At 48.1% G+C, this 25,903-nt stretch overlaps 1 protein-coding gene and 1 long non-coding RNA gene across 3 annotated transcripts in view; one reads left to right on the top strand and one right to left on the bottom strand.

Annotated features, from left to right (window-relative positions):
• LOC140396446 (uncharacterized) overlaps positions 1-25,903 on the top strand; it is a 94,230-nt gene that overhangs the window by 5,499 nt on the left and 62,828 nt on the right. The gene's annotated exons all lie outside the window — the stretch shown is intronic.
• LOC140396445 (carboxypeptidase M-like) overlaps positions 18,553-25,903 on the bottom strand; it is an 88,555-nt gene continuing 81,204 nt past the window's right edge. For both annotated transcript variants that reach the window (XM_072485081.1, XM_072485079.1), the window contains one exon: positions 18,553-24,832. In XM_072485081.1, coding sequence (XP_072341182.1) covers positions 24,611-24,832 — 222 coding nt within the window. In that variant the 3' untranslated portion in view covers positions 18,553-24,610. The remainder of the gene's footprint in view (positions 24,833-25,903) is intronic.

Consider the following 25,903-nt stretch of genomic DNA (forward strand, 5'->3'; position numbering starts at 1 on the left):
TCGTTGGCCTTGCTTTGTTTTCTGCCCTCGGTTTGGGGAACTGGCACGAGGTCCGGAGCCAGATCGGTTACTTAAGTATCTTCCTTTGTTCCCGGAGATGGGCCATCCACATGCTAATGGGCCTAGAGTTTTGTTTTTAAAAAAAAAATGTTTATTCAAAGTTTTTCAACAAAATTTTTCAACCAATTAAACCCCCCCCGCGTAACAAAAAAGAAAAGAGCAGGAACAGAACAAAACATAAACATATCAATCCAACATAATACAGAACTTGTACAATGGGTTCCTCCCGCACATATTGACTCTCCCATATGTTTATGTTTTTCCTTTTTCAAGTACCCCTAGGAAAACCCCCTTCCCCGCCCACCCATATACCCCCCTCCGAAAGAGACCCCCCCTCCCCTCCCCCACCCACCCCCTCCCGCCCTGGGTTGCTGCTGCTGACCGACCTCCTTCTAACGCTCTGCGAGATAGCCTGAAGAACCCCTGCGCAGACCCTCTCAAGGCAAACTTTATCATCTCCAGCTTGATGAACCCTTTATCCAGGATTTATCCAGGCTTCCACACTGGGGGGCTTTGCGTCTTTCCATAATAGCAAGATTCTCCGCCGGGCTACCAGGGATGCAAAGGCCAGAATACCGGCCTCTTTCGCCTCCTGCACTCCCGGCTCGTCCACCACCCCAAATAGTGCCAGCCCCCAACTTGGCTTGATCTGGACTTTCACCACCTTAGACATATTCCTCGCGAAACCCCTCCAGAACCCATCCAGTGCCAGGCACGACCAGAACTTATGGGCGTGATTCGCCGGGCTTCCTGAGCACCTCCCACATCATTCCTCCACCCCAAAGAACCTACTCAGCCTCGCCCCTGTCATATGTGCTCTGTGAATAACCTTAAACTGTATCAGGCTAAGCCTGGCACACGAAGAAGAGGAATTAACCCTACTCAGGGCATCAGCCCACAGACCCTCTTCAATCTCCTCCCCCAACTCCTCCTCCCATTTGCCCTTCAGCTCCTCTACCAAAGCCTCCTCCTCTTCTTTCATCTCCTGATATATCGCCGAAACCTTGCCCTCTCCGACCTATACACTCGAAATCACCCTGCCCTGAATCCCCTGTGCCGGGAGCAACGGAAATTCCCTCACCTGCCGCCTCACAAACGCCCTCACCTGCATGCACCTGAACGCATTTCCCGGGGGTATCCCAAACTTCTCCTCCAGCAAACGTCCCATCTATAAACAGGTCCCCCATCCTTCTGATCCCTGCCCGATGCCAGCTCTGAAACCCCCCGTCCATCCTTCCGGGGACAAACCGATGGTTATCTCTGATCGGGGACCACACCGAGGCTCCCATCTCACCCCTGTGTCGTCTCCACTGCCCCCAGATCTTTAGCGTTGCCGCCACCACCAGACTCGTGGTGTACCTTGTCGGTGAGAGCGGCAGCGGTGCCGTCACCAGCGCCCTCAGGCTCGTTCCTTTGCAGGACGCCATTTCCAACCTCTTCCATGCCGCCCCCTCTCCCTCCATCACCCACTTACGGATCATCGCCACGTTGGCTGCCCAATAGTAGCCACCCAGATTCGGCAACGCCAGCCCTCCTTTGTCCCTACTACACTCCAGAAATCCCCTCCTTACCCTCAGGGTCTTGTTTGCCCACACAAAACCCATGAGGCTCCTACCTACCCTCTTAAAAAAGGCCTTAGTAATCATAATCGGAAGGCACTGGAACACAAAAAGAAACCTCGGGAGGACCATCATTTTAATCGACTGTACCCTGCCCGCTAGCGAGAGTGGCAACACATCCCATCGTTTGAAGTCCTCCTCCATCTGCTCCACCAGCCGCGTCAAATTAAGTTTTTGCAGGGCCCCCCAACTCCTAGCTACATGGATCCCCAAGTACCGAAAGCTCCTTTCCGCCCTCCTCAACGGTCGGTCGTCTATCCCTCTTCCCTGGTCCCCTGGGTGCACCACGAAGAGCTCACTTTTCCCTACATTGAGCTTATAGCCCGAGAAGTCCCCAAACTCCCTTAGGATCTGCATGACCTCCACCATCCCCTCCACTGGATCTGCCACATACAGCAACAGGTCATCCGCATACAGCGACACCCGATGCTCCTCTCCCCCTCGGACCACCCCCCTCCATTTCCTGGACTCCTTTAATGCCATGGCCAAAGGCTCAATTGCTAATGCAAACAACAGGGGGGACAGGGGGCACCCCTGCCTCGTCCCTCGATACAGCCGAAAATACTCCGACCTCCGCCGATTCGTAACCACACTCGCCACCGGGGCTCTATATAGGAGCTTAACCCAACTGATAAACCCCTCCCCAAACCCAAACCTCCGCAACACTTCCCAGAGATACTCCCACTCCATTCGGTCAAAGGCCTTCTCCGCGTCCATAGCTGCCACTGTCTCCGCCTCTCCCTCCACCGATGGCATCATAATCATGTTTAGGAGCCTCCGCACATTGGTGTTGAGCTGCCTGCCCTTTACAAATTCCGTCTGGTCCTCGTGAATCACCCCCGGGACACAGTCCTCAATCCTCGTAGCCAGCACTTTTGCCAGCAACTTAGCATCCACATTAAGGAGCGAAGTCGGCCTATACGACCCACATTGCAGTGGGTCCTTGTCCCGCTTCAGGATCAGAGAAATCATCGCCCCGGACATTGTCGGGGGCAGGGTCCCCCCCTCCCTTGCCTCATTGAAAGTCCTCACCAGCAACGGGGCTAACAGGTCCGCATACTTCCTGTAAAACTCAACCGGGAACCCATCTGGTCCCGGGGCCTTCCCCGCCTGCATGCTCCCCAGTCCTTTAATCAGCTCCTCCAACCCAATTGGCGCCCCCAAACCAGCGACCTCCTGCTCCTCCACCCTCGGGAACCTCAGTTGATCCAGAAATCGTCGCATCCCCTCTTCCCCCGCTGGGGGCTGAGATCTGTACAGCTCCTCATAAAAGGCCTTAAATGCCTCATTTACTTTCACCGCACTCCGCACCGTAGTTCCCCTGCCACCCTTGACTCCACCTATCTCCCTCGCTGCCATCCTCTTACGGAGCTGATGTGCCAGCATCCGGCTCGCCTTCTCCCCATACTCATACATCGCCCCCTGTGCTTTCCTCCACTGTGCCTCTGCCTTCCCTGTGGTCAACAGGTCGAATTCCGTCTGGAGACTTCGCCGCTCCCTAAGTAGTCCCTCTTCAGGGGCCTCTGCATATCTCCTGTCCACCCTTAAGATCTCCCCCACTAACCTCTCCCTTTCGCTGCCCTCTCTCTTCTCCCTGTGAGCCCTGATGGAGATTAACTCTCCCCTGACCACCGCCTTCAGCGCCTCCCATACTACCCCCACCTGCACCTCCCCATTGTCGTTGGCCTCCAAATACCTTTCAATGCACCCACGTATCCTCCCGCACACCTCCTCATCTGCCAGTAATCCCACATCCAGACGCCACAGCGGGCGTTGGTCCCTCTCCTCTCCCAACTCCAGCTCCACCCAGCGCGGGGCGTGGTCTGAGATGGCTATGGCCGAGTACTCCGTTCCCTCCACTTTTGGGATCAGCGCCCTGCTCAAAACAAAAAAATCTATCCAGGATTAGGCTTTGTGTCCGTGGGAAAAAAAAGAAAATTCTCTGGCCAGGGGCCTAGCAAATCTCCACGGATCTACTCCCCCCATCTGGTCCATAAACCCCCTAAGCACCTTGGCTGCAGCCGGCCTCTTCCCCGTCCTAGATCTGGAACGATCTAATGCTGGGTCCAACACCGTGTTAAAACCCCCTCCCATTATCAGGCTTCCTACCTCCAGGTCCGGAATGCGCCCCAACATATGCTTCATAAATCCAGCATCGTCCCAGTTCGGGGCGTATACATTTACCAATACCACCCACGCCCCCTGCAGCCTACCGCTCACCATCACGTATCGACCTCCATTGTCCACTACTATATTCTTGGCCTCAAACGACACCCGCTTCCCCACCAGTATTGCCACCCCTCTATTCTTTGCATCCAGCCCCGAATGGAATACCTGTCCTACCCATCCCTTTCTTAACCTGACCTGGTCTGCCACCTTCAAATGTGTCTCCTGAAGCATGACGACGTCTGCCTTCAGTCCCTTTTAGTGCACGAACACTCGGGCCCTCTTAACCGGCCCATTCAGGCCCCTCACATTCCACGTTATCAGCCGGATTAGGGGACTTCCCACGCCCCCCCCGCCCGCCCCCTGCCGACTAGCCATCTCCTTTTCTAGGCCAGTCCCGTGCCCGCGCCTCCCGCACCCTCCGGTCCCCCAGACAGGGGACCCCCGCCCCGACCACCTCTTGTTTTCAGTTCCCCCTCGGCCAATGCAGCAGCAACCCTATTTCCCCCCCCCTTCTCCCCCCCCCCTTCCCCCTCCCCCCGCTAGATCCGTATCTAGCTCTTTTGCTCCCCCCATAACACTCCCGTAAGTCAGCTGACACCTGCTGACCCCGGCCTCCCCCGCCATCCCGTTGACCCCCCCCCCCGGTGTGGAAATCCCCCCTCCTCCTCCTCCCCAGCAATCGGTGTTCGCTCCTCCACACCCCCCCCCCCCTCCGTCCTTCCCTAGCGCGGGAAAATGCCCGTGCTTTCCTGAGCCAGCCCCGCCCCCTCTGGCGCAGCTCCTGTTGCGGCCTTATCCTGATTTCCCCCATCCCCAGGCCTCCCCTCCCCACAGCACCGGCGCCCACATTCCCTCACAGTCTCCCCATCAGATCTCTTACCCCATCCCCATCCATCGCCCAACCCGTGGAACATTCTCGATGCATAGTTAAAACCCTGTATACAACCGACATCCCCCCCCACAACCACAGACCCTCAGTTTGAGTCCAACTTTTCAGTTTGTATAAAGGTCCAAGCCTCTTCAGGCGTTTCAAAGTAGTGGTGTCGATCCTGAAATGTGACCCACAATCGCGCTGGCTGCAGCATTCCGAATCTCACCCCCTTCCTGTGCAGCACCGCCTTGGCCCGATTAAAACCAGCTCTCTTCTTCGCCACCTCCATACTCCAGTCCAGATAGATTCGGATCACCGTATTCTCCCACCTGCTGCTCCGCTCTTTCTTGGATCATCTCAAGATACACTCTCTGTCCACGAAACAATGAAACCTCACCACTACCGCCCTTGGCGGCTCGTTGGCCTTGGGTCTCCTCGCCAGGACCCGATGAGCCCCATCTAGCTCCAGGGGACTCGGAGAGGCCTCCGCACCCATCAGCGAATTGAGCATCGTGCTCACATATGGCCCGGCATCGGCCCCCTCCACCCCTTCAGGGAGACCCAGAATCCGAAGATTCTTCCTCCTCGACCTGTTCTCCAGGTCCTCAAATCTTTCCGCCCACCTCTTGTGCAGCGCCTCGTGCGCCTCCATCTTCACCGCCAGGCCCAAGATCTCGTCCTCGTTCTCTGCGGCTTTTTCCCGCACCTCCTGGATCTCTACCCCGTGGGCCTTCTGGGTCTCCTTCAGCCCCTTGATCGCCGTCAGCAATGGCACCAGCCCCTCTTTCTTAAGCTCCTCCACGCAGCGGCTGAGAAACCCCTGCTGCTCCGGCCCCCATGCCGCTCGATCTCCGCCCTCCGCCATCTTGTTTTCTCTCCCTCGCTTCTTTCGCTGCTCCAAAACCGCTTTTTTGACCGCTCCACTTCTGGTCCACTCCATATACTATGGAAGGGGGACATTGTTCTCACCTTGCCACACGGGAAGTCGTCGAAAGATTTCCGTTACGGCTCCTCTGGAGAGCCCATAAGTCCGTTCTAGCGGGAACCGGCGAAATGTGCGGCTTAGCTCCGCATAGCCGCAACCGGAAGTCGGGCCTAGAGTTTCAGTCTTGTCTGGGAGCTGCAGCTCCAATATGCAGACAGGCCTGCTTGCTTTCTTAACATTGTCCATTTTTGCCTGAAATTTTTGCAAAGGTCCATTTTGTATTCTGGAAATGGCCATCCCAGATGGCTACACACCCTCCTTGTGATCCTCAACGCGAAGTGTGAAGGATCAAATAACCACCTCGTCTTCGTTCTCCTCCCAAGTTGGGCATCCGTAAGCACTTTATAGGCTCTACACTGCTCTGTCCTATGAATTGCAACTTTTACCTAAATTATTTATGTACATACATCACTATAAAATTCTACAGGGCGCTATGACATTCAGGCATGCATTACAAAATAAAAAAACTGGAACCTCGAACTATCCTTAATTAAACTATCCTTACTGAAACAATCAAAAGAATTTACAAAATTTTAAACTGTACAAATAGCAGCATCACAGGTCTCTGGCTTGGCAGTCAAGCACAGAGTTTTACATTTCTTTTTATTGGAACGAACAAAACACACACAAAAAACGGATGCACTTTAATTCACTTAAAGGGGCTGGGGGGTTTGTTGAAGTCCGAAAATAGGGGATCTGAGGGTGTATATCGGAGTACGAGTGGGGGAGGCTTTCCTCCACCATTTCCTCAGTCTTAGCGTCTGAACGACACTGCAGAGTATCACAAGTACTAATAGTGGTTCCACAACATAGGATAGGGAATACCAGGTGATGAACCGGTCACACCGAATTGGGGTCCATCTCATCATTCCGGATGAGCCTGAACGAATTGTCTCGGTGCCAGAATCTTGTATCGAGGTTGGAGCTGCTAGGTTTTAATCCATAATCGTCAGGCGGTGGGTCTGGGTCAGGGGCTTTAATGTACGTGGTCTCAAAGGGGTCGCTGGAATCATGTTCGGAATCGCTGGGAGTGGGGCCTGGTGCACGGGTGTAATCGTAGCGTGGCGTGCTGGGGCTGTTGCTATCGCTGTCGCTGTCGCTGCTGGTTGAAGGAAGGGAGAGGCGGAGCCGTGCCTCTGGGGGTGGAGTCGAAGTTGTGTCTGAGGACGGGCTGGACTGGCTGGGGGAGGGTAGGAATACGTCATCTGTGGGCAGGGCGTGCTCATCTGCTGCTGCAAGTGAGATGTGGTGTGCATGGTTGTTCTGCGAGCCATAAGCCTTAAGCTGGTTTATGTGAAACCACGCAGACTTGCCATTGGGATATGTGATCTTGTATACAGAGGGGCTGACTTTGTCAGAGATGGAGTACGGTCCGGAAAATTTTGGGGAAAGGAATGAACTGGGGTTGTATAGGGATAGCATCACTTGCTGCCCTACTGCAAACTCGGTGGCGTGTACCATTTTATCAAAGCAAGCCTTGCTTTGCTTCTTCCGTGTCCCAGGTCTGACAGCTGCTGCGAGCTGGGCTGCCTTTACATTATCAATAATCTGCTGTACTGCTTTTTCATGCGTGAGGGCGGTGACTGTGGGGCTGGCCAAATCCAGTCCTAATAAATACTCTGTCCCTTTCAAGGGGCGTCTGGTCATGAGGGTGTGGGGGGTGTATCCTGTGGACGTGGATACCATGTTTCTTATGAACATTAAAGCAAATGGGAGAACAGTGTCCCAGGTGCTATTGTGCTGTTGCACCATTTTCCTGAGGGTGGCTTTCAGAGTTCTGTTCATCCTCTCTATAATGCCGCTTGATTGGGGGTGGTATGCTATATGAAACTTTTGCTTCTTTTCCGAAAATTGTGAGGACGTTTTTCATCACTCGTCCTGTAAAATGGGAGCCTTGATCGGACTCTATACTGCGTGGGAGTCCCCATCTTGTAAAGATGTGCTGCATTAGGATTTTAGCTGTCGTTTTGGCCATGTTTGTTCTGGATGGAAAAGCTTCCACCCATTTTGTGAAGGTGTCGATGACCACCAACACATACTTAAAACCATTTCTGCAGGGGGGTAGGGGTCCTACATAATCTATTTGCAAATTCGTTCAGTGGCCATTAATGGGGCGGCTGTGACTTAGCTGGGCTTTTCTTGCATATCTGTCCGGATTGTTCTGGGCACAGATTAAGCAATTCTCAATGTAATGAGTAACATTGGCTTTTAAATCCAACAGAGAGGTCTGGGGTGAGCTAGGGTGGGTTCAATGCCCTGATGTCCATGATTGTCATGGAACTGACAAATAATTTGATTCCTGTCCTGGCTGGGGACTACATAAATGCCGCCTTTTAAAATCACACCGTCATGTGTGGTTATCGCGTTTTTAAACTTATCATAAGGGCTGGGAAGTTGCCTTTTAAAACTTCCCTGAGCTTCTCATCTTCTTTTTGAGCCTTTGCCAAATCTTGAATGTTGGTCTGTGAGACCTGAACCGCGTGTACTGGGCCAAAAGTGACTATGTCTGGAACCTGCCTTCGCTAGGGCGCTTGCTTTAACGTTACCAGGGGGGGAAGAACGATGATGAATGTGAACTTTAATAATGCCATATTCCCTATCTTTAGCTGTCTCTAGGATATGCCGGAGTAATGGGGCTGAGGGTAGGGGCTTTCCGTCTGCGGAAACAAATCCTCTAGTTTCCCACAGGGGTAGAAATTTGGTTAAACTGTTGCAGACATATAAACTGTCCGAATATATGTCGGCTGGGGTCGGAAACGAGTCGGGGTGATCTACAATGTACGCTATGGCTGCCAGTTCTGCTGCCTGCGAGCCTAAGTGTCCTGGCAATTTTGACGAAATCTCTTCTAGGGCGCGTCCCTGCACGTCCTTTACATAAATACCACAACCGGTAATTCTTTTCCCATTTAAAACTGTGGAGGGGCCATCCACATAGATTCTAAGGGGTGCGCATGTGTCTGTGGGCTGGGGTCTCTGGGGTGCAGTAACTGCTTTCCTGGGAGCTGACTTAGGTATAAAGGGTCCTGTATTATGTTTAGTGGAGATGATCTCACACTCGTGTGGGGTACCTGCATATTGTAAATTATCGGCTAGGAAAGTGTGCGTCTTGATTCGCTGAACTGTTATGTCCTGTCCCTGTAAAAGAAGGGTCCAACGGGCTGCGCGGATTTGGCTGACTGTTCCATCCTTAAGTCTACCATCTAGTAGTAGCTGTGTTGGGGTGTGTTCAGTGAGAATGGTGATGGGGTTGAGTCCTGTAATGTAGGCAAAGTATTGTACTGCCCAAAAAATTGCGAGCAGGCGCCTTTCACAGGCAGAAAATCCTTGCTCGACAGGATCTAACACGTGTGAGGCGTATGCCACGGGGCCCAATCTGTCATGGCGTTGTTGGAGGAGCATGGCCGAAAGGGTTCAGTCGGTGCTTGCAACTTCAATTGCGTAGGGGGATAGTGGATCTGGGACCTGTAACGCGGGGGCTGTGCTGAGGGATCTTTTTAAAGCATCCACGGCATCTGCATGCTGTGGAAGCCATTCCCAAGGTGCTTGTTTCTTGAGAAGTTCGGATAGGGACGCTGCTTTAGTGGCGAAACTGTCGATATGGTTTCTACAGTAGCCAACCAGTCCTAGAAATGACCGGAGGGCTGTTACGTTATGGGGAAGGGGCAATTTGATGATCGAGTCAATTCTTTTTTGCTCAATCTCGCGTTTACCATGTGTGATTACTGTACCCAAGTAAATCACTTTTTCCTGCAAAATCTAGGCCTTCTTGGGGTTCACTTTACATGCAATCTGTTGTAGGAGTCCTAAATGTTCGGGGAGAAGCGAAATGTGCTCTCCCTTTGTGTCCATCTGTAGTAGCAGATCATCTACATATTGGACCAGACAATCGGGTCGGGAAAATTTTGCTAATCCATTTGCCAGCTGTCGGTGTAAAATGGAGGGGGAGTTGTGGAAGCCTTGTGGCAGGCGCGTCCACGTATATTGTTGTCCCTGGAATGTGAATGCGAATTTATATTGGCACGCTTTATCCAATGGAATGGACCAAAAGCCGTTGCTCATGTCCAAAACCGTTTTTTTTTTTTTGATGTCGTCCCTGTTTGAGCATGGTCTCGGGACTCGTGGCTATGGTGGGGGCTGCTACTGGGGTTACTTTGTTCAGTTCCTGGTAATCAATGGTCAGTCGCCATGATCCATGGAGTTTCCTGATGGGCCAAATTGGTGCGTTATTCGTGGAGGCTACTGATCGGAGTACGCCTTGATCAAGCAGACTCTATTACCCTTGAGATTTCTCCCTCTGCTTCTTGGGGAAAACCATACTGCTTTTGGTGTCTGGGGTCGGGGCATGTAATGTTCACTAAGCCAGCGATCTTGCCACAGTCGTGCTTGCGCTGTGCAAATGCTGCTTTGTGTTGCTGCAGGCCTTCCCTAACTTGTTTGCCCTGACTAATGGCTCGAGGGTCGAACCAGAAGTCTCCTATTGCGCTGATTCTATTTTCATATTCCCCAACTGTGAGCGTGGCGGGGGCTCGTGCTGCCGTTGCCATTTTCCATACACATTTATTTACCGGGTCAAATGATAGATTGTGGGAGCTCATGAAGTCAATTCCTAAGATGTGTTCGGCTGTCTGGGGTAGATCGACCAGAACTACGGGATGTTTAGTTTCAATGTTCCCTATCTGGATTGCTACAGGAGCTGTGATGTGCCCCTTCTGTAAATGACACGTAAAACTGCTGAGTGTAATGGTGTCGGTGGTGGGCCACGTGTCTCGCTGAAACATCGTGGAGGAATTGAGCATGGTGCGGGACCCTCCTGTGTCCCAAAGGAATTCTACGGGGTGTCCCCGGACTGTGCCTGCCACTACTGGTCTACCGGACTTGTCCCAAAGGGTGTCGCAGACCTAAGTTGGGGAGCCCGAACACCGTCAGTTGGTGCCGTTCATATCTGCGTTCTCAGAACGGGCGCTAACGCTGTGAATTGGCTCTGCTCTATTCTTATTTAGGGTGCCTGCCTGTTGGTTTCTTTGCAGGTTCTGGGGTGCATTGCACTCTCGTGCGTAGTGTCCTAATTGTCCACAATTGTAACATTCCTGGGATTTGGGTTGCTGTGGGCTGTTCCTGCCCTCATTTACCCATGCGGGGTTCTGGTGCATCCTAACTGGATGCATGTCTGCCTGTTCTGCCTCGGTTTTAACAAATGTGGTTTTGCCTTGGATGGACTGTTCCCAAGTGCGGGACAATCTCTTCAAAACCCATTTCTCGTTGTGGGCCTCGTCTGAGGGGTCGTAATGTGCGCAAGCTCTCTGTCCTGCCTTTGTCGCATGAGAGACTAGGATGCGAGTCCATTTGGCCATATTATCCACGGACAAATGGGCGCGGGCTAACTCCAAATACTGCTGTAAAATGAAACCACAAGCGTCCAGCAAACGCTGTGGGGTGATCTGTCTTTTTCTGCCTACATTTGTTCAGGCCTTCTACGGGGTCTCCTTTGTTATAGCCGATCGCATCTAGGATCGCTGTGTGCATTTGTTGGAGTGTGCCTTCTCCTACATTCTGTGGGTCGGGAAGGGCTGCCACGACTGAAGGATCGAGGCTTAAAACTGTGAGCTTCACTTTCATCCAGGCCGTACATGGTCGCCTGCTGTTTTACTCTTGCAAAGTAATGGTGGGGGTCCGATGTGGGTAGGAACGGTGTAATCCTATCGCACGCGTCCCGTAATTGAGTGACTGTTAATGGGGTGTATAGGAAATCTGGGTCTCCTTCTGTTGTGGTCCTGCGCTGTGTGGTGACAGGGTTCATGGGATTGTGTTCTGCCTGTGCAGTCGAGGGTGGGGGTGCTTTTTGTTTTTGTGGTTTTCCTGTGTACATGTTCCATGTACATATCTATGGGCAGTCTCATTTAACTCCTGCCAATCTGGGCCGTTTTCCTGGTCTAACTGGGGTTCAAGCATGCTCTGAAACCCATTCTGAACGGAAAGCAGAGATTGCAATTCTGCAATTTGCTTCCGGCACTTTGCGTGATCTACCGAGCTCTGCCTTTGTTCCGTTGTGGAAGTGTGGAGCGCTCGTAGGGCTGCTTTTAAGTCGTTGCACTGTTTCTGCAACTGCTCAACCTGTTGTTCTTCGTTGCGTGTCTTGGTAGGACTTATCATATTGGATCTGAAAACTACTCAAATGGACGAGACAAGACTGGTGTGCCACCTCCTTGTCACTGGCCGCTAACTGCTCTCTCAATTCCCTTTTCTCCTTCTCAATTTCGCTCACATCTCCTTCACTATTCCTGTCTCTCCCATCAATCTCTCTACGGAGCGTCCTGACGACCTCCTCTGTGCCTCGCAATTGTGCCAAGCAGGACACGATTGCCATCGGCTTGCGAGCTTTCCCTAAGCTCTTCTTATGGATCTCTGTCAGGTTCTCCCACCAAGTATACCCTATACTCCCGGGACCTGTTTCATCATTGGCACAGAATTCACTCCAATGGGGCCATCCTTTCCCTTTGAGATATTTTCTGATCTCTTCTTCCCATATGGGACACTGTCCTACTCTACTGGTCGCTTCGACCTCGAATTCCTGGGGGTTCATAAGGCGTTCCATTGCCTTCATTGCCATTTTCTCTATCTCTGGGTTCTCTACTGAATTTGGAACAGGGGGTGATAAAGTGGTGATGTAAACACGGGTACAGCTTACGCTAATTTCCGGCCTACAAAACTCCCGATAGTTTTACGCAACAATATCTCTCAGGTTTACCTTATATCCCTGTTAGTACACATGCATTAACATACTTCCGAATCTTGGAGGTTTGATCAGTATCGTTCTTACACTTGTGGTTTTTCTGCTTCCAATTGGATTCCAATTCAAATTTGGGTTCTCTCGGAGTGACTAGGCCACTTCTAGGTCGAAACAAGTCAGAGGTCGCCAGTAAATGTTGCTCTCTTTGGTTGGCTCTGAATATGGCGGTCAATATGGTCGCCTTCCTTAATCCTAATTATGTTTGTTCTAGAGTCGCCAGGTATCATTCGATACCGCCACAAGATTCAAACCCGAATACTGATCAAAAGAGCCAGTTAGTTAGTTCAAAGTCAATACTATTTATTTACGCACACAGTAATATCTACTCATGCACGAGATACTACAGACTAAACTATCACTACTGCTAAAGCCTATACTTAGCTTCGGGTGCCCACTCAGTCAGAGGAACAATGGCTGTTGTTCGGTTCTGAGGCTGCTGGGGTCGAAGTGGTAGAGGGGAAACAGCTAAGGTCATCCGTCTGGTAGCGAGCGTTGACCTTGGACTTACTTGCTTCTGGTGCAGCTGGTGGACGGGTCTCTCCGCTGTGAGAGCCAAGTCCAAAAGAGCAATTCTCTCTTGGGGCCTTCTTCTTATACCCGAAGGGGCTTCGCGCGCTTTTGGGCGGGCCTTAAACTTGGCCCCAATTAATTGGGCCGTATCTTGATCACTGGTATTGATCTTGACCAATAAAGGGGTGGGTGCCCTGATGGCTGGGCTTGTCCTAGGTGGTCGTTGGCCTGCTTTGTTTTCTGCTTTCGGTTTGGGGAACTGGCACCGCGAGGTCTGGGCCAGATCGGTTACTTAAGTATCTTCCTTTGTTCCCGGAGATGGGCCATCGATATGCTAATGGGTCTAGAGTTTCAGTCTTGTCTGAGAACTGCGGCTCCAATATGCAGACAGGCTCTGTGCCTGCTTGCTTTCTTAACATTGTCCATTTTTCCCTGCAATCTTTGCAAAGGTCCATTTTGTATTCTGGAAGTGGCCATCCCAGATGGCTACACTCCCACAGTCCAAAGATATGCAGGTTAGATGGATTAGACATGATCAATGTGGGGGGTTGGGAATGGGATGGGGAGTGGGGCCTAAGTAGGATGCTCCTTCGGAGGATCAGTGCAAACTCAATCGGCCAAATAACCACCTTCTGCACTGTGGGGATTCCATGAGCGGAGCTTTCTGACCCCTCCTCATCTGGTTGTTACATTCTAATCAATCTATTCCCAGTTTTTTCTTTTAAAAAAGCTTAAGCAATAATCCTCTTTCCATAATTTCCAAAGTCTGATGGTGGAAGAGACGCTGAAGGACTGCCAGCACACAAGCAAGTTTTCTTTGAATTATTTCTGTACCTTTCCAATCCAAAGACTACAAAGGTTGCCCTGGTGATCCCTGACATGCCTGCACACTGATCTTTAACATGATATTCCCAAGCCAAATAGAGAGCTACTCCGGCTTGAAGAGTTAGCTGTGATGCCAATTGTATAATTGTGCCTGGGTGAGAACGCGTTTGTGACTCTTCAAGGGTTACGCTTTCTGTGGAAGGATCATTTAGATCTGAAACGTTAACTCTTGTTTCTCTCCACAGTTACTGCCAGATGTGCTGAGTTTATCCAGGATTTTCTGTTTTTAATAATAATAATTATAATAATCGCTTATTGTCACAAGTAGGCTTCAATGAAGTTACTGTGAAAAGCCTCTAGTCGCCACATTCCAGCGCCTGTTCATTTCTGATTTCCAGCATCCTGAGTATTTTGCTTTTATTTCTGATTTATTTATTGACTTGCATCATAAGAGTGCAGTTGAAGCATCTTGGCTGTGCCATTATGCCATTAGTTTAACACAACTGTACCCTGTCTTTAAACACAATTGTAATATTGCTGAATAAAAAAACGGCTACAAAATCCTGCAGCTTACACATTCCAGTGATTTGCACAGTTAAAACCTAAGTACACCACCTGCATTTATCCCTTTAGAGGTGTTTAATTTTAAAGGGATTAACATTAGAAGGTTCTTATACTTGCATTTAATTACATGCGTTACCCTTTCAGTGCCTGTTGAGAGGATTGGCAGCCAGGTTTAGAATCTTTTAGTTGGAACGAGAGAGACAGGGCCACAGCAACATAAGTAAAACAAAGAAAATTAAGTACTTCAAAATGGATGGCAAACTATTACATTAAAAAATTTATTCTGACTGCTGAAATTATAAAGCTCATTCTTAACTAGTGTCATTTGGTTAAAATTGTCAAAAGAATTGTTGTGGAGTGAAGAATTTCCTTCTGCAATATTCCTTATTCACAAGAAACAAGGAAACCCTTCCAACAATTATTGTCCAACATTTAAAATGAAGATAGATGATTAAACATTTTCAGTGTGGTGAAATTGATCGTGTCGTAACTGTGAATATGGAGAAGTTGACTAGAAAGGACATTCAGAACTGCAGACTGCAAGCTAATTTAAAACATTATTTTGTAATGACATTTTTCTGATGTGGGGTAATTTAATCAGAACTTCCGAGCTCCAGGCCAATTTAACTGGGGGTACCCTAAAACTGCGCTGGGGAACCACGGGCGGGATCCTCCCAGCCCCGCGCTGGGCCGGAGAATCCCGGCAACCGCGCCTGCTGCCCCGATGGCGGCACGCGATTCTCCACGGAATCGGCGCCATTGGTGCCGGCATGTTTGGCGCGGCGCCTGTTGCGGGCCGCTCTATGCGGCCGGGCCACCGATTCTCCGGCCCGGATGGGCCGAGCGGCCGCTCTAAAAAGGCAGAGTCCCGCCGGCGCCGTCCATTCCTGGTTGCAGCCGGCGGGAACTCTGCTCGCAGGGTCGGGGGGGCGGCCTGTGGGGGGGGGCTCTGACCCCGGGGGGGGGCTCCAATGGGGCCTGGTCCGTGATCGGGGCCCACCGATCGGCGGGCCGGCCTCTGTGGCTCGGGGCCTCCTTTCCTACGCGCCGGCCCCTGTAGCCCTGCCCCATGTTGCGTCGGGGCTGGCACGTTGAAGGAGGCCACTGCGCATGTTGGTGCCGGCGCCACTGCGCATGTCCTCGTTGGCGCCGGCGCAACTGCGCATGCGTGGATCCTATGGCGCACAGTTCTCCACCGATCGACCGGCCGGGATCTGCAGCTGGAGTGGCGCAAACCGCTCCAGCGCCGTGCTGGCCCCCTGTTGGGGCCAGAATTAGACGTGGGAGCAGCCCGTTCATGCCGTCGTAAAACGCGACGTCATTTACGACAGCGTGGACACTCTGCCCCGGGATTGGAGAAGCCCGCCCCACAGTCCTCCGGACCTTCCCAGGTAAGGGTTGCATGGTAATTGCCCAGGGTGCAAGCTTCCAAGGGGCAATTGCTCTGTACTGGGAACCATCTGAAACTGCTTATCTATCTGAGGAAATGTGAATGGTTCTGAAGATTGTGCAATCATCAGCGAACATCCCCACTTCTGACCCTGTGATGGAAGGAAGCTGCAGAAAATGGTTGGTGCAAGAGTCCTTCCTGTTTATTTCCTTTGTTCCCTTTTATTTTATGTTATTTTATTATTTTGGTCCATGGACCCATAATCAGGATGTACCTTTAAGCAGAAGACTCAGGTTTGAAGCAGGCTGCTTGCCAGCATTCTGTATTCCCAGGTTTTGTTTTTGGAGAGGAGAAGCCAGACTCCTCGGCACCGGGTGGCTCTTAGGAATCAGATTTCGAGGAAGTCTGATCGATTGGTTGGCTGACAACCGGTGGGACAGTGTTCTGCCTGACAATGGCTAGTGCTTGGTTCCTGCAAGAGTGTTTCCTTTCTCTCGTGCTTGCTGAAGTGAAAGAACTGCTTTATTGTTCTGAAAGCAGTGAGTGCCCGGCCCATCATTTACTGTAAACCTGAAATGATGCCGTCTGCAGAGAAGGTAGACAACCTTGCCAGAGAAAACTATCTCAAGCCTAGAAGGAAGAAGTATCAAAACAAAAGCTGAACTTCAGAAAGACACTAACTGGAAATTACCCCGGTGAATTAAAAGATCCTTATCCTGTAATTTTTATTAAAATGTTATTTCCCATTGAATCACCCTTTCCCCGCTGTGTTGTTTGTGTGTGTAGAGAATGGGGGTGGTTAGGAGGGGGGTGGGGGTGGGAAAGGGGTATTAGATGGTCAGTTACATTTTCTGTCCGTTTAATTTTAATACTTTTTGCTATAAATTTAGAGTACCCAATTATTTTTTTCCAATTAAGGGGCAATTTAGTTTGGCCAATCCACCTACCCTGGAAATCTTTCGGTTTCTGGGGTGAGACCCACGCCAACACGGGGAGAATATGCAAACTCAACATGGACAGTGACCCGGGGCTGGGATTGAACCCGGGTCCTCGGCGCCATGCTAACCACTCTGCCACCATGCTGCGTGTTAATTTTAATACTGTACATAAATAAAAGATTACTCACGTTACAAACCTGGTGACTGCAGTTTATTGGGATCAACCTAGGACCTCGGGTATTTTAAATAAAATCCAATTTTACTTGTGTTGCGACTCTGGGTCAAGCGAGGCTGTAAATGACTGCACCCGAGCCCAGGGCGTCATGAACCTGAGCCTAGAGTACTACTTTAATAAACTCCTGAAGTGCAGTGTCCTGGGACTGAGATAATTGGCCTCCAACAACCACAACCATCTTCATTTATGCTGATTAGGATTCCTCCAGTGGAGTTTTCCCCTGATTTGTATTGACTCCAATTGTACCAGTGCTCACTGGTGCTGCACTCGGTCAAATGCTACCATGCTGTCAAGGGCAGTCACTCTCACCCCCTGTTGAGTTCAATTCTTTTGTCCATCTTTGGACCAAGGTTGAAATTAGGTCAGGAGTCAGGTAACCCTGGAAGGACCCAAACTGAGCATCAGTGAGCAGGTTATTGGTGTGTAAGTGCCACTTGATAGAACTATCAACAATGCCTTCCATCACTTTGCTGATGATTAACAGGAGGCTGATGGGGTAGAATGGCTAGATTGGATTGGACATGCATTTTGTGGATAGAACGTACTGGCAAATTTTCCACATTGTTGGGTAAATGTCAGTGTTGTTGCTTGTGGTCTGCGGTGAGCAGTTTCTCATTTAAGGGCATTCGGTGCCTGACCAAGGAATGTGAAATTGGGAATGGATGGGGTGCCACTGAGAACTTCATGCCATTGCTGCTGACCACCCCCTTCCCCATTGCACTCACCCTGCTGCCCCACCTTCCTGCCATCACTCACCTGTGGGCTGGAATGCAATGATGACACTAAGCATCAAGTGGGTGTAGTGCCTGTAGCTGCCACCCCTTCTGTGATGGCGCTGCTGTACAAAAGAGTTACTGTCCTCTGATATGTTGGCAGCTCTTGATGGGTGAAACATCTGCTGCTAGGGTCCTCTATCCCGAGCAAAGCCCGCCACTGTCCATTTAATATGGTGGGTCTTCCCTAAAAGAGGAAGCATGGGGCGGTTGCCAACTCACCAGATAGCAGGCAGGACCCCCAATCGCCTCCATCAATTACCACCCAATGTATCTATTCCAAATATATATATATTTTCTCGGTACAGGTGATCTACATTAAAGTATGAATATTTATTTTAAGTTTAAAAAAATAAAACTTTAATCTTTTCAAATCAGTGAGGTAATTATGTATAAAAATTAACATATTGAAACCAGAATCACATCTTATTAATAACATATGCTGCATAAAGATTATAATTGGCAAAATGAATTCATTCAATAAAAGTTTCTATACTATTGAAGTTGAGACGTTAATCATTGTGACACAAGATTAGAATATTGAATTCAAACTGTACCAACCAGGTCTATTAACACAAAATGTTTCTAATGTTATGGAGCATTTACACCATACACTTTGGAGAGCAGCTTAATCTATGTGAAATGTGAAACACTCGTGCAGCTGAACTAGGACGAGTTCAGAAGTTGGTGATAGTGTTATGGGCCAGGGTTTAGAGAACCGCAAAGTGCATCATGGAGTTCACCTGACCCACAACTTTTAATAGATTGTGGCATGGGGAGCACACGGCCCACTCTACAGGTGTGGTACAGCAGAAATGGAAAAGTATTTTTTTAAAGCAAAACAATGTTTATTCTATGAACTAAAGTTAACCTTTTTAAAACATACAGTGAACATCTTAGCAGCTATCAATTCAAATACAACCCCCAAAGAATACAACACTAAGTAATCTTTAATAACTTCCCAAACATCCAGAAGACAGAAGAAACACCTTTCAACAGAAGCACATTAGGTTTACATTCACTTCTGAGAACATTTATAATTCTGAATTCACCAAATGATCAAGAGATACTTTATTGATGGCAGAGAGAATAGCAGTGCACCTGCTTGGTCTGGCTTCAGCTCCAACACTGAAAACGAAACCAAAACACACCCTGTAGCCTGCTCAAAAACAAAAGTAAAAAGCTGACACAGCCCAGCTCCACCCACTCTCTGACATCACTGCAGTAGGAAACACCCATTTCTTAAAGGTACTCTCAGTACAGATATTTATATACACACCCATTTATAAACACCCATTTCTTAAAGGTACTCTCACATGACAATAGATGTAAGATTCCCTCAGGAAGGAAGTTTCACATCTCTTTAGTAACTGCAACTGCTAACTTTAAAGCTTAAAAACACAATCTACTGGACATTGTGAAATTATTAATAGAACAGACAATGCAGAAGGAGGCCATTCGGCCAATTGAGTCTCCACCGACCCACTTAAACCCTCACTTCCACCCTATCCCCGTAACCCAATAACCTCTCCTTCCCTTTTTGGTCACTAAGGGCAATTTATCATGGCCAATCCACCTAATCTGCACGTCGTTGGACTGTGGGAAGAAACTGCAGCACCCAAAGGAAACCCACGCAGATATGGGGAGAACGTGCAGACTCCGCACAGACAGTGACCCAGCGGGGAATCGAACCTGGGACCCCGGCGCTATCCACTTGTGCAGCCGTGCTAATGTTAGGAAAGAGCCAACATGACAGTCAGTTCTTCCTTAACAGTACCATCACTACCAGCTAAACTTAAACAAGCCCAAATCTGCATACGTAGCAAAAGGTACATACAGGGGTCTACATTTTTCCTCTACTTTGAGGGCACTACAAGTAAACCACTGTAACTTGGTCCCTGTCCACAGTGATAAGGTTTTACCAGTGTAAAATGAGTTGGCATAGATGGGCTAAAGTCTATAAGTTAAATACTCACAATAGTTTCAAGACTACTTTTAGTGATGCCACAGATCTTTGCGTATACTTTGTGTTCCTCAAATTAAGAACTGCCAGTAGCTGATACAGGCCAGATGAACTTCCCCACTGATTGCCTTCCACGTTATTAAAACAGAAGCTGCTCCTCTCTTTCTATTCTCTCCATAAACTCTAGGTGGCATCACAAACTGAATGGTACAGCTGAGCTGGCCAGGAGAATGATCCTTCCCCATGATCCTTCGATTGAGTGAAGCTATTTTAGAAGATTTTCAAGGTCCGAATTCAGCAATCACTTTTGGCAATGTTGGTAAGATTACATTGGGCAGAGGGGCTGCAAACGTTTGAGTGAATAAACACCAGATTAATGGTTCTCGTTTGATATATATGGCAGTCGAATGTATTCTCTTACCCTTTTGGGTTTCACTAAATAAGAAATTGTGGTTTTCTCAAATACATAAATATTGTTTCATTTAATGGCTTTTAATGAATCTAGTGGTCCTTAGTTTGAAAAGATCTGTAGCCCAACAATCATGAAGATTTTCACCAAGACGAAAACGTGAACAGAACTATCATATTGGACTTTGATGCTCAAATTGATGCAATACCTGTCACAAAAGGATATAGAATTTTAAGAAACAGATATCCACACAATCCTCATTTCTTGATAACAGGCATCCCAACCCAGCACAAAAAATTAACTTTGTTAAACTGCAGAAAGAGCAGTCATAATTATTGCATAGTCGCCAAATAATGTTGCTGATTTTCTCCTTGGTTCAATTGCTCTGTTTTATTACCTTTGCTCTCGAGTCGCCAGGTACCTTTATGTTACCGCCACGAGGTTCAAGTCCGAGTAATGATCAATAATCCAATACACCGATTAGTAAGGTTTAAATCAAAGCACATTTATTATACACAGTAATCGCTACTCATGCACAAATTCTACGTCTAAGCTACTTCTACAACTAACAGGCCAATACTTAACTTTGGACTGGCCCACCAGGTCAGGGGAACAAATGGCCTTTCGTTCGGGTTCTGAGCCTGCGGGATTCGAAATTGGTACGGATTGGTAGCTAGGAGCGCCTATCTCGTAGCGAGCGTTGAATTAAGACTTACGATTTCGATCTTCACTGCTCCGGTCACGGTCAATGTTGGTTCGTTGTTGCTGGGTGACCCGGGCAGGAAGAAGAGCGTGAAGAGAGCGAAGAGGTGGAGAAGAAGAGCGAAGAGGTGGAGAAGAAGAGCGAAGAGAGAGCGATTTGAACTTGGGGCTCAACTCGTATAGTCCCCAGGGGCTTCCCGCCTTTTGGGGCGGACCCTGTACCTGGTCCCAAGTGATTGGACTTTGTCCCAATCGCTTGGTTCGATTTTCTCCAATGCTGGAGCGGTTCCCTGATCGATGGGCGGTCTTGAGGTGCTCGTTCACCTCCTTTTATGTAGGCTCCTGCTGGCGCCGAAGAGTCTGGTTTTGCTTTGTGTGTCTAAATGTTGCTTATTGTTCCCGGGGATTGCTCATTAGTATGCAGATGGCTGTTGTTTTGTTATGCTGATGGTTGCTGGTATCGATATTGTCTGGTCTTTCCAGAGGTAAATACACAGCCAACCTGCAGCTGCTGGTTTTTGTCTTGTTGGCTGACTTTCCCATCAACCTTTGCCGTTCGCCATTTTGAATCAGGAGTTGGCCATTTTAAGTGGCTACAAGATCCTCTGTAAACTATCCTTTGATTTCTTAACAGTTGCAGGCATTATTGGCCAACCCATTTCTATTGCACATCTCTAGTTTCCAACTGCCACTGTTTGATTGGTCATTTCAAAGGGTTAGTGTAAAATTGCAGTCACATGCTATCCTGTTCAGATATGACATTAATGAACTATTTGGGTATTCTTTTTCTGAGTGACAAATCCTCAAATGACAAAATCTATTTAATTCAATTTGGTGTGGATGAGGATTTCAGCAGCCCACGAGCAGAAGCTACTGATGTTATGGAGGTGGAAATAGGCAGTCTTAGTGATGACCCAGATATGTGGCCGGCACCTCATCCTGGGTCGAATATGATACCAAGATTACAAACTGATTCAGCCTCAAGACAGTTGCCAGGACGAGGGATGGAACCAGTGGCTAATGAATGGAGTTTTTGGTGGGGACCAAAGACAATGGTCTTCCCAATATTTGATTTTCTTTTTTATTTATTCACGTGGTGTGGATGTTCCTGGTTTGGAAAGCATTTATTGCCCATCCCGAATTACCCTCAAGAAGGTGGTGGTAAGCTGCCATCTTGAACCGCTGCAGTCCATGTGGTGTAGATACATCCACAGTGCTGTTATGATGTGGAGAAGCCTGTTAGGGAGAGATTTCCAGGATTTTGCCCTAGCGACAGTAAAGGAACGGCGATATATTTCCAAGTCAGGATGGTCCAGTTTAGCTCAGTGGGCCAGACAGTGGTTTGTAATGCAGAACAAGGCCAGCAGCGCGGGTTCAATTCCAGTACCGGCTTACCCGAACAGGGGCCGGAATGTGGCGACCTGGGTCTTTTCACAGTAACTTCATACTTGTGACAATAAAAGATTATTATTGAGTAGCTTGGAGAACTTCTAGGTGGTGATGTTCCCATGTGTCAGCTGACCTGTCCTTCTGGATGGCAACAGATGTGGGTTTGGAAGTTGCCGTCTAAGGAGCCTTGGTGAGTTCCTTCACTGTATCTTTTAGATGATGCACACTGCTGCCACTGTGCGTCAGCGGTGGAGGGAGGGAATTTTTGTGGATGGGGATGACAATCAAACGGGCTGCTTTGTCCTGGATTGGAGGAATTATCTGCTGACATAGTACTTACTGGATGTTGGATAAACAGACTGACAATTTAGAGACAGTGGAGGAGGTGAGAGAGGCGGTGGTAAAAATGACTGTGAAGCTATTGGAATTGTTGTAAAATCCTAACTGGTTCACTGACATTCTTTGGGAAGGAAGTCTGCTGTCCCTTAACTGGTCTGACCAAGACATCCCTCCCACAACAACCTTGACTCTTAACTGTCCTCTGAAGCGGACTAGTAACTGTGTTTTAACAAACCAATACATCAGGGCAACCAGGAATGACGAATAAATTCAGGGTTTCCCCACAATTATCATCCCCTCCAATTCCCTTTTGTTGTGTGCGCTGCCTATTCATCTTAAGTGTGCAGGCCTGGAAATGGTTCTTGAATAGCCGAGAGGTAAATTAAAGGGACCAACTTGTGCTCAGCCAGGATAGAAATTCTTAGCAGGAATAAGCAGAAGGAAATTGTTTCATTCCATGATGAATCTCTCCTGGATTACTTCATACTCCTCTTGCTATTACAATTTGTTTTATGAAAATGCTTTTCATTGCACTGCGCTTTCTCACCACAAGACAACAAACAGATTAAAACTGGTGAGGTAGTTCTTGGGGGTAGTGTGCACAGTACGGGTCTCCACATTATGGAGACACTGGGGCAATGTGCAAAAATAATTCACAAGGTTGATACCAGAACTGAGGGTACACCTGTCAGAAAAGGCTGAACAGACTGGAACTCTTTTCTCTATAAAAGAAAAGGCTGACAGGTGGGTTAGGGTAGGCGTAGAGATGTTTCCACACGTGGGGAGTCTAAAACTAGACACAAATTCATCCGACAGGGTATTCAATAGAAACTTCAAAGGGTGGTAAGAAATAGAACTCGCTACATAGACTAATCATAGAATCACTACGGTGCAGAAGGAGGCCATTCGGCCCATCGAGTCTGCACCGGCCCTTGATCCGATAGAGCACTCTACCTCGGCCCAATCCCCCACTGCTAGCCCCGTAAGCCCACCTAACCTTTGAGCAATATTAGCATGGCCAATTCACCTAACCTTCACATCTTTGGTCTGTGGGAGAAGATAATGAGGCAAATGGCAGAGATACATTATTTAAGGGAAAACCTTATATGCGGGAGAAAGAAATGGATGGGTATGCTGATAAGATTGGAGGATGTAGAATAAGAGGAGGCTCATGTGGAGCATAAACGCCGGCATAGAATAGTGAGGCCAAATGGCCTGTTCTGTGCTGTAAATGTTTGCAAATTTGGTGCTCAATGATAAAAGGAACTCTCTTCTAATATAATGGCCTGTTGTTAATATTAAACATTCTCATGTTCAACAAAGCATCTTAGCCATGACATCAAACAATAAATGATAAGTTTCCCACGTTCTTTCAAACAAACTCTGGTAGGGTCACATCGCTTTACTCTCAAACTTCTCAATCAGATGCTTATAGATAGTGCGATTGTTGTTTGGTTAAGATAACTGAGAATTAACAATGCAACTTTAAAGTAAACTAACATGATAAATCCATTGATTGGAGAAAGCAGAGGCATAGTGGTAGTGCCACTGGACTATTAATCCAGAGACCCAGGGTAATGCGGGGAGCCCGGGGTCGAATCACGCCATGGCAAATGGTGAAATTTGAATTCAATAAAAATCTGGAATTAAAACTCTAATGATGACCATGAAACTCTTGTCGATTGTCCATGTCCACCTGGTTCACTAATGCCATTTAGAGAAGGAAATCTGCCATCCTTACCGGTCTGGCCTACACATAACTCCAGATCCACAGCAATGTGGTTGCCTCTTAAATGCTCTCAGGGATGGGCAATAAATGCTGGCCCAGCCAGAGACGCCCGCATCCCATGAACGAATAAAACAATGAAAATATTGCAAAACTCCATTACTCCTTTCTTTCAGATGAAATTCGATCTTACCCAGATTTTAAAATATACTTGTTCAAATGTCATCAATGCTGACTTATTTTGATTGTCATGTTAATATTTATAATTAGCAGGATACAAGAGTCTGATCAGATTTTATGCAACAGGATTTGGTTGTAGATTATAGTTACAGCGCCAGAACATCTCTATCCATTGACTAATAAATTAAAGCTGAGCAAATCACAATTGAGATCAACAAAACTGCATTTTGTTGTTTGCTGCTAGCAGTGCCATGTTGTTGTTGAATACTATGTTTACTTGATGTTGCATCAGTAGCATTGACGTTGAAGTGAAAGTTAAAGACCAACGCAGAGAAATTTTCCACATCATTCAAAACTTGAAACTCAGTTGTGTTTGATCCAAATCCTGGCACAGTGACCTTGAAGAGAAAAAGTTACAAGACTCGGTTTGTTAGTTTTCTATGATATCACAACCACCAAAAAAAAACCCTTTCCTTTCGGATCAAGCACTCCACATGTAATTTAGAACAATTTCAACTGCTCAATCTGAAAGCTTTGCACCATTTTGTTTTGGATGGGTACAGTTTAAGGACACTGGTTAATTAAAGAATTGAAACATGGAATGGGAGGTCACTTGATCGTTTTATGTTAGACATTTGGTGTTGACTTCTGAAACCTGCTCGAATTCCTTTGTTGGGCTTAAATTTTCCTGGAATTTTGGTTGTTGATCCCCAGAGATTTGCCTGATTTGTGGGGTTGTGGTGGTGGCAGTTTGATGGCACACAGAAGCTGGATAAGACATACTGGACAAATTAATTCTATATTTTCCTGTTCTTGTACATAGGATTTTATAGACTGTGTGCCAACATGTTCAACATCATTAAAGAGATAAAACCCCAAAATTAAGTCAGGTGTTTTTTTCAGATCACATGAACATAGGAGCCTTCGGCCCCTCAAACCTGCTCCACCACTTAGCTAGATCATGGCTGATCTCCTCTCTCAGCACCACCTTCCAGCACTATCCCCATATCCCTTAATGTCATTGGTATCCAGAAATTTATTGATCTCTGCTTTGAACATACTCAATGACTTGAGCCTCCATCACGATCCTCTGGGGTAGAGAATTTCAAAGATTTACCACCTTCTGACTGAATTCCTCCTAATCTCTGTCCTAACTGACCTACTTATTATTCTAAAACTGTGTCCCATGGTTCTAGATTCCACCACCACCCCCAACCAGCAGAAACATTCTTCCTGCATCCACCCTGTCGAGCCCTGTAAGAATTATGCACCCTTCAATGAGATCACCTCGCAAAAGCCCTGGAGAATACAGGGCCAATCACTTCAATCGTTCCTCACAAAGCAAACCTGCCAACCCAGGATTAGTCTGATAAACCTTCATTGCACTTTCTCTATGGCCAATATATCCTTCCTTAGAACCATGGAGCCATAGAATCCCTACAGTGTAGAAGGAGGCCATTTGGTCCATC

This window comes from Scyliorhinus torazame, chromosome 19 (assembly GCF_047496885.1).
Source record: "Scyliorhinus torazame isolate Kashiwa2021f chromosome 19, sScyTor2.1, whole genome shotgun sequence".
Lineage (NCBI taxonomy): Eukaryota > Metazoa > Chordata > Chondrichthyes > Carcharhiniformes > Scyliorhinidae > Scyliorhinus > Scyliorhinus torazame.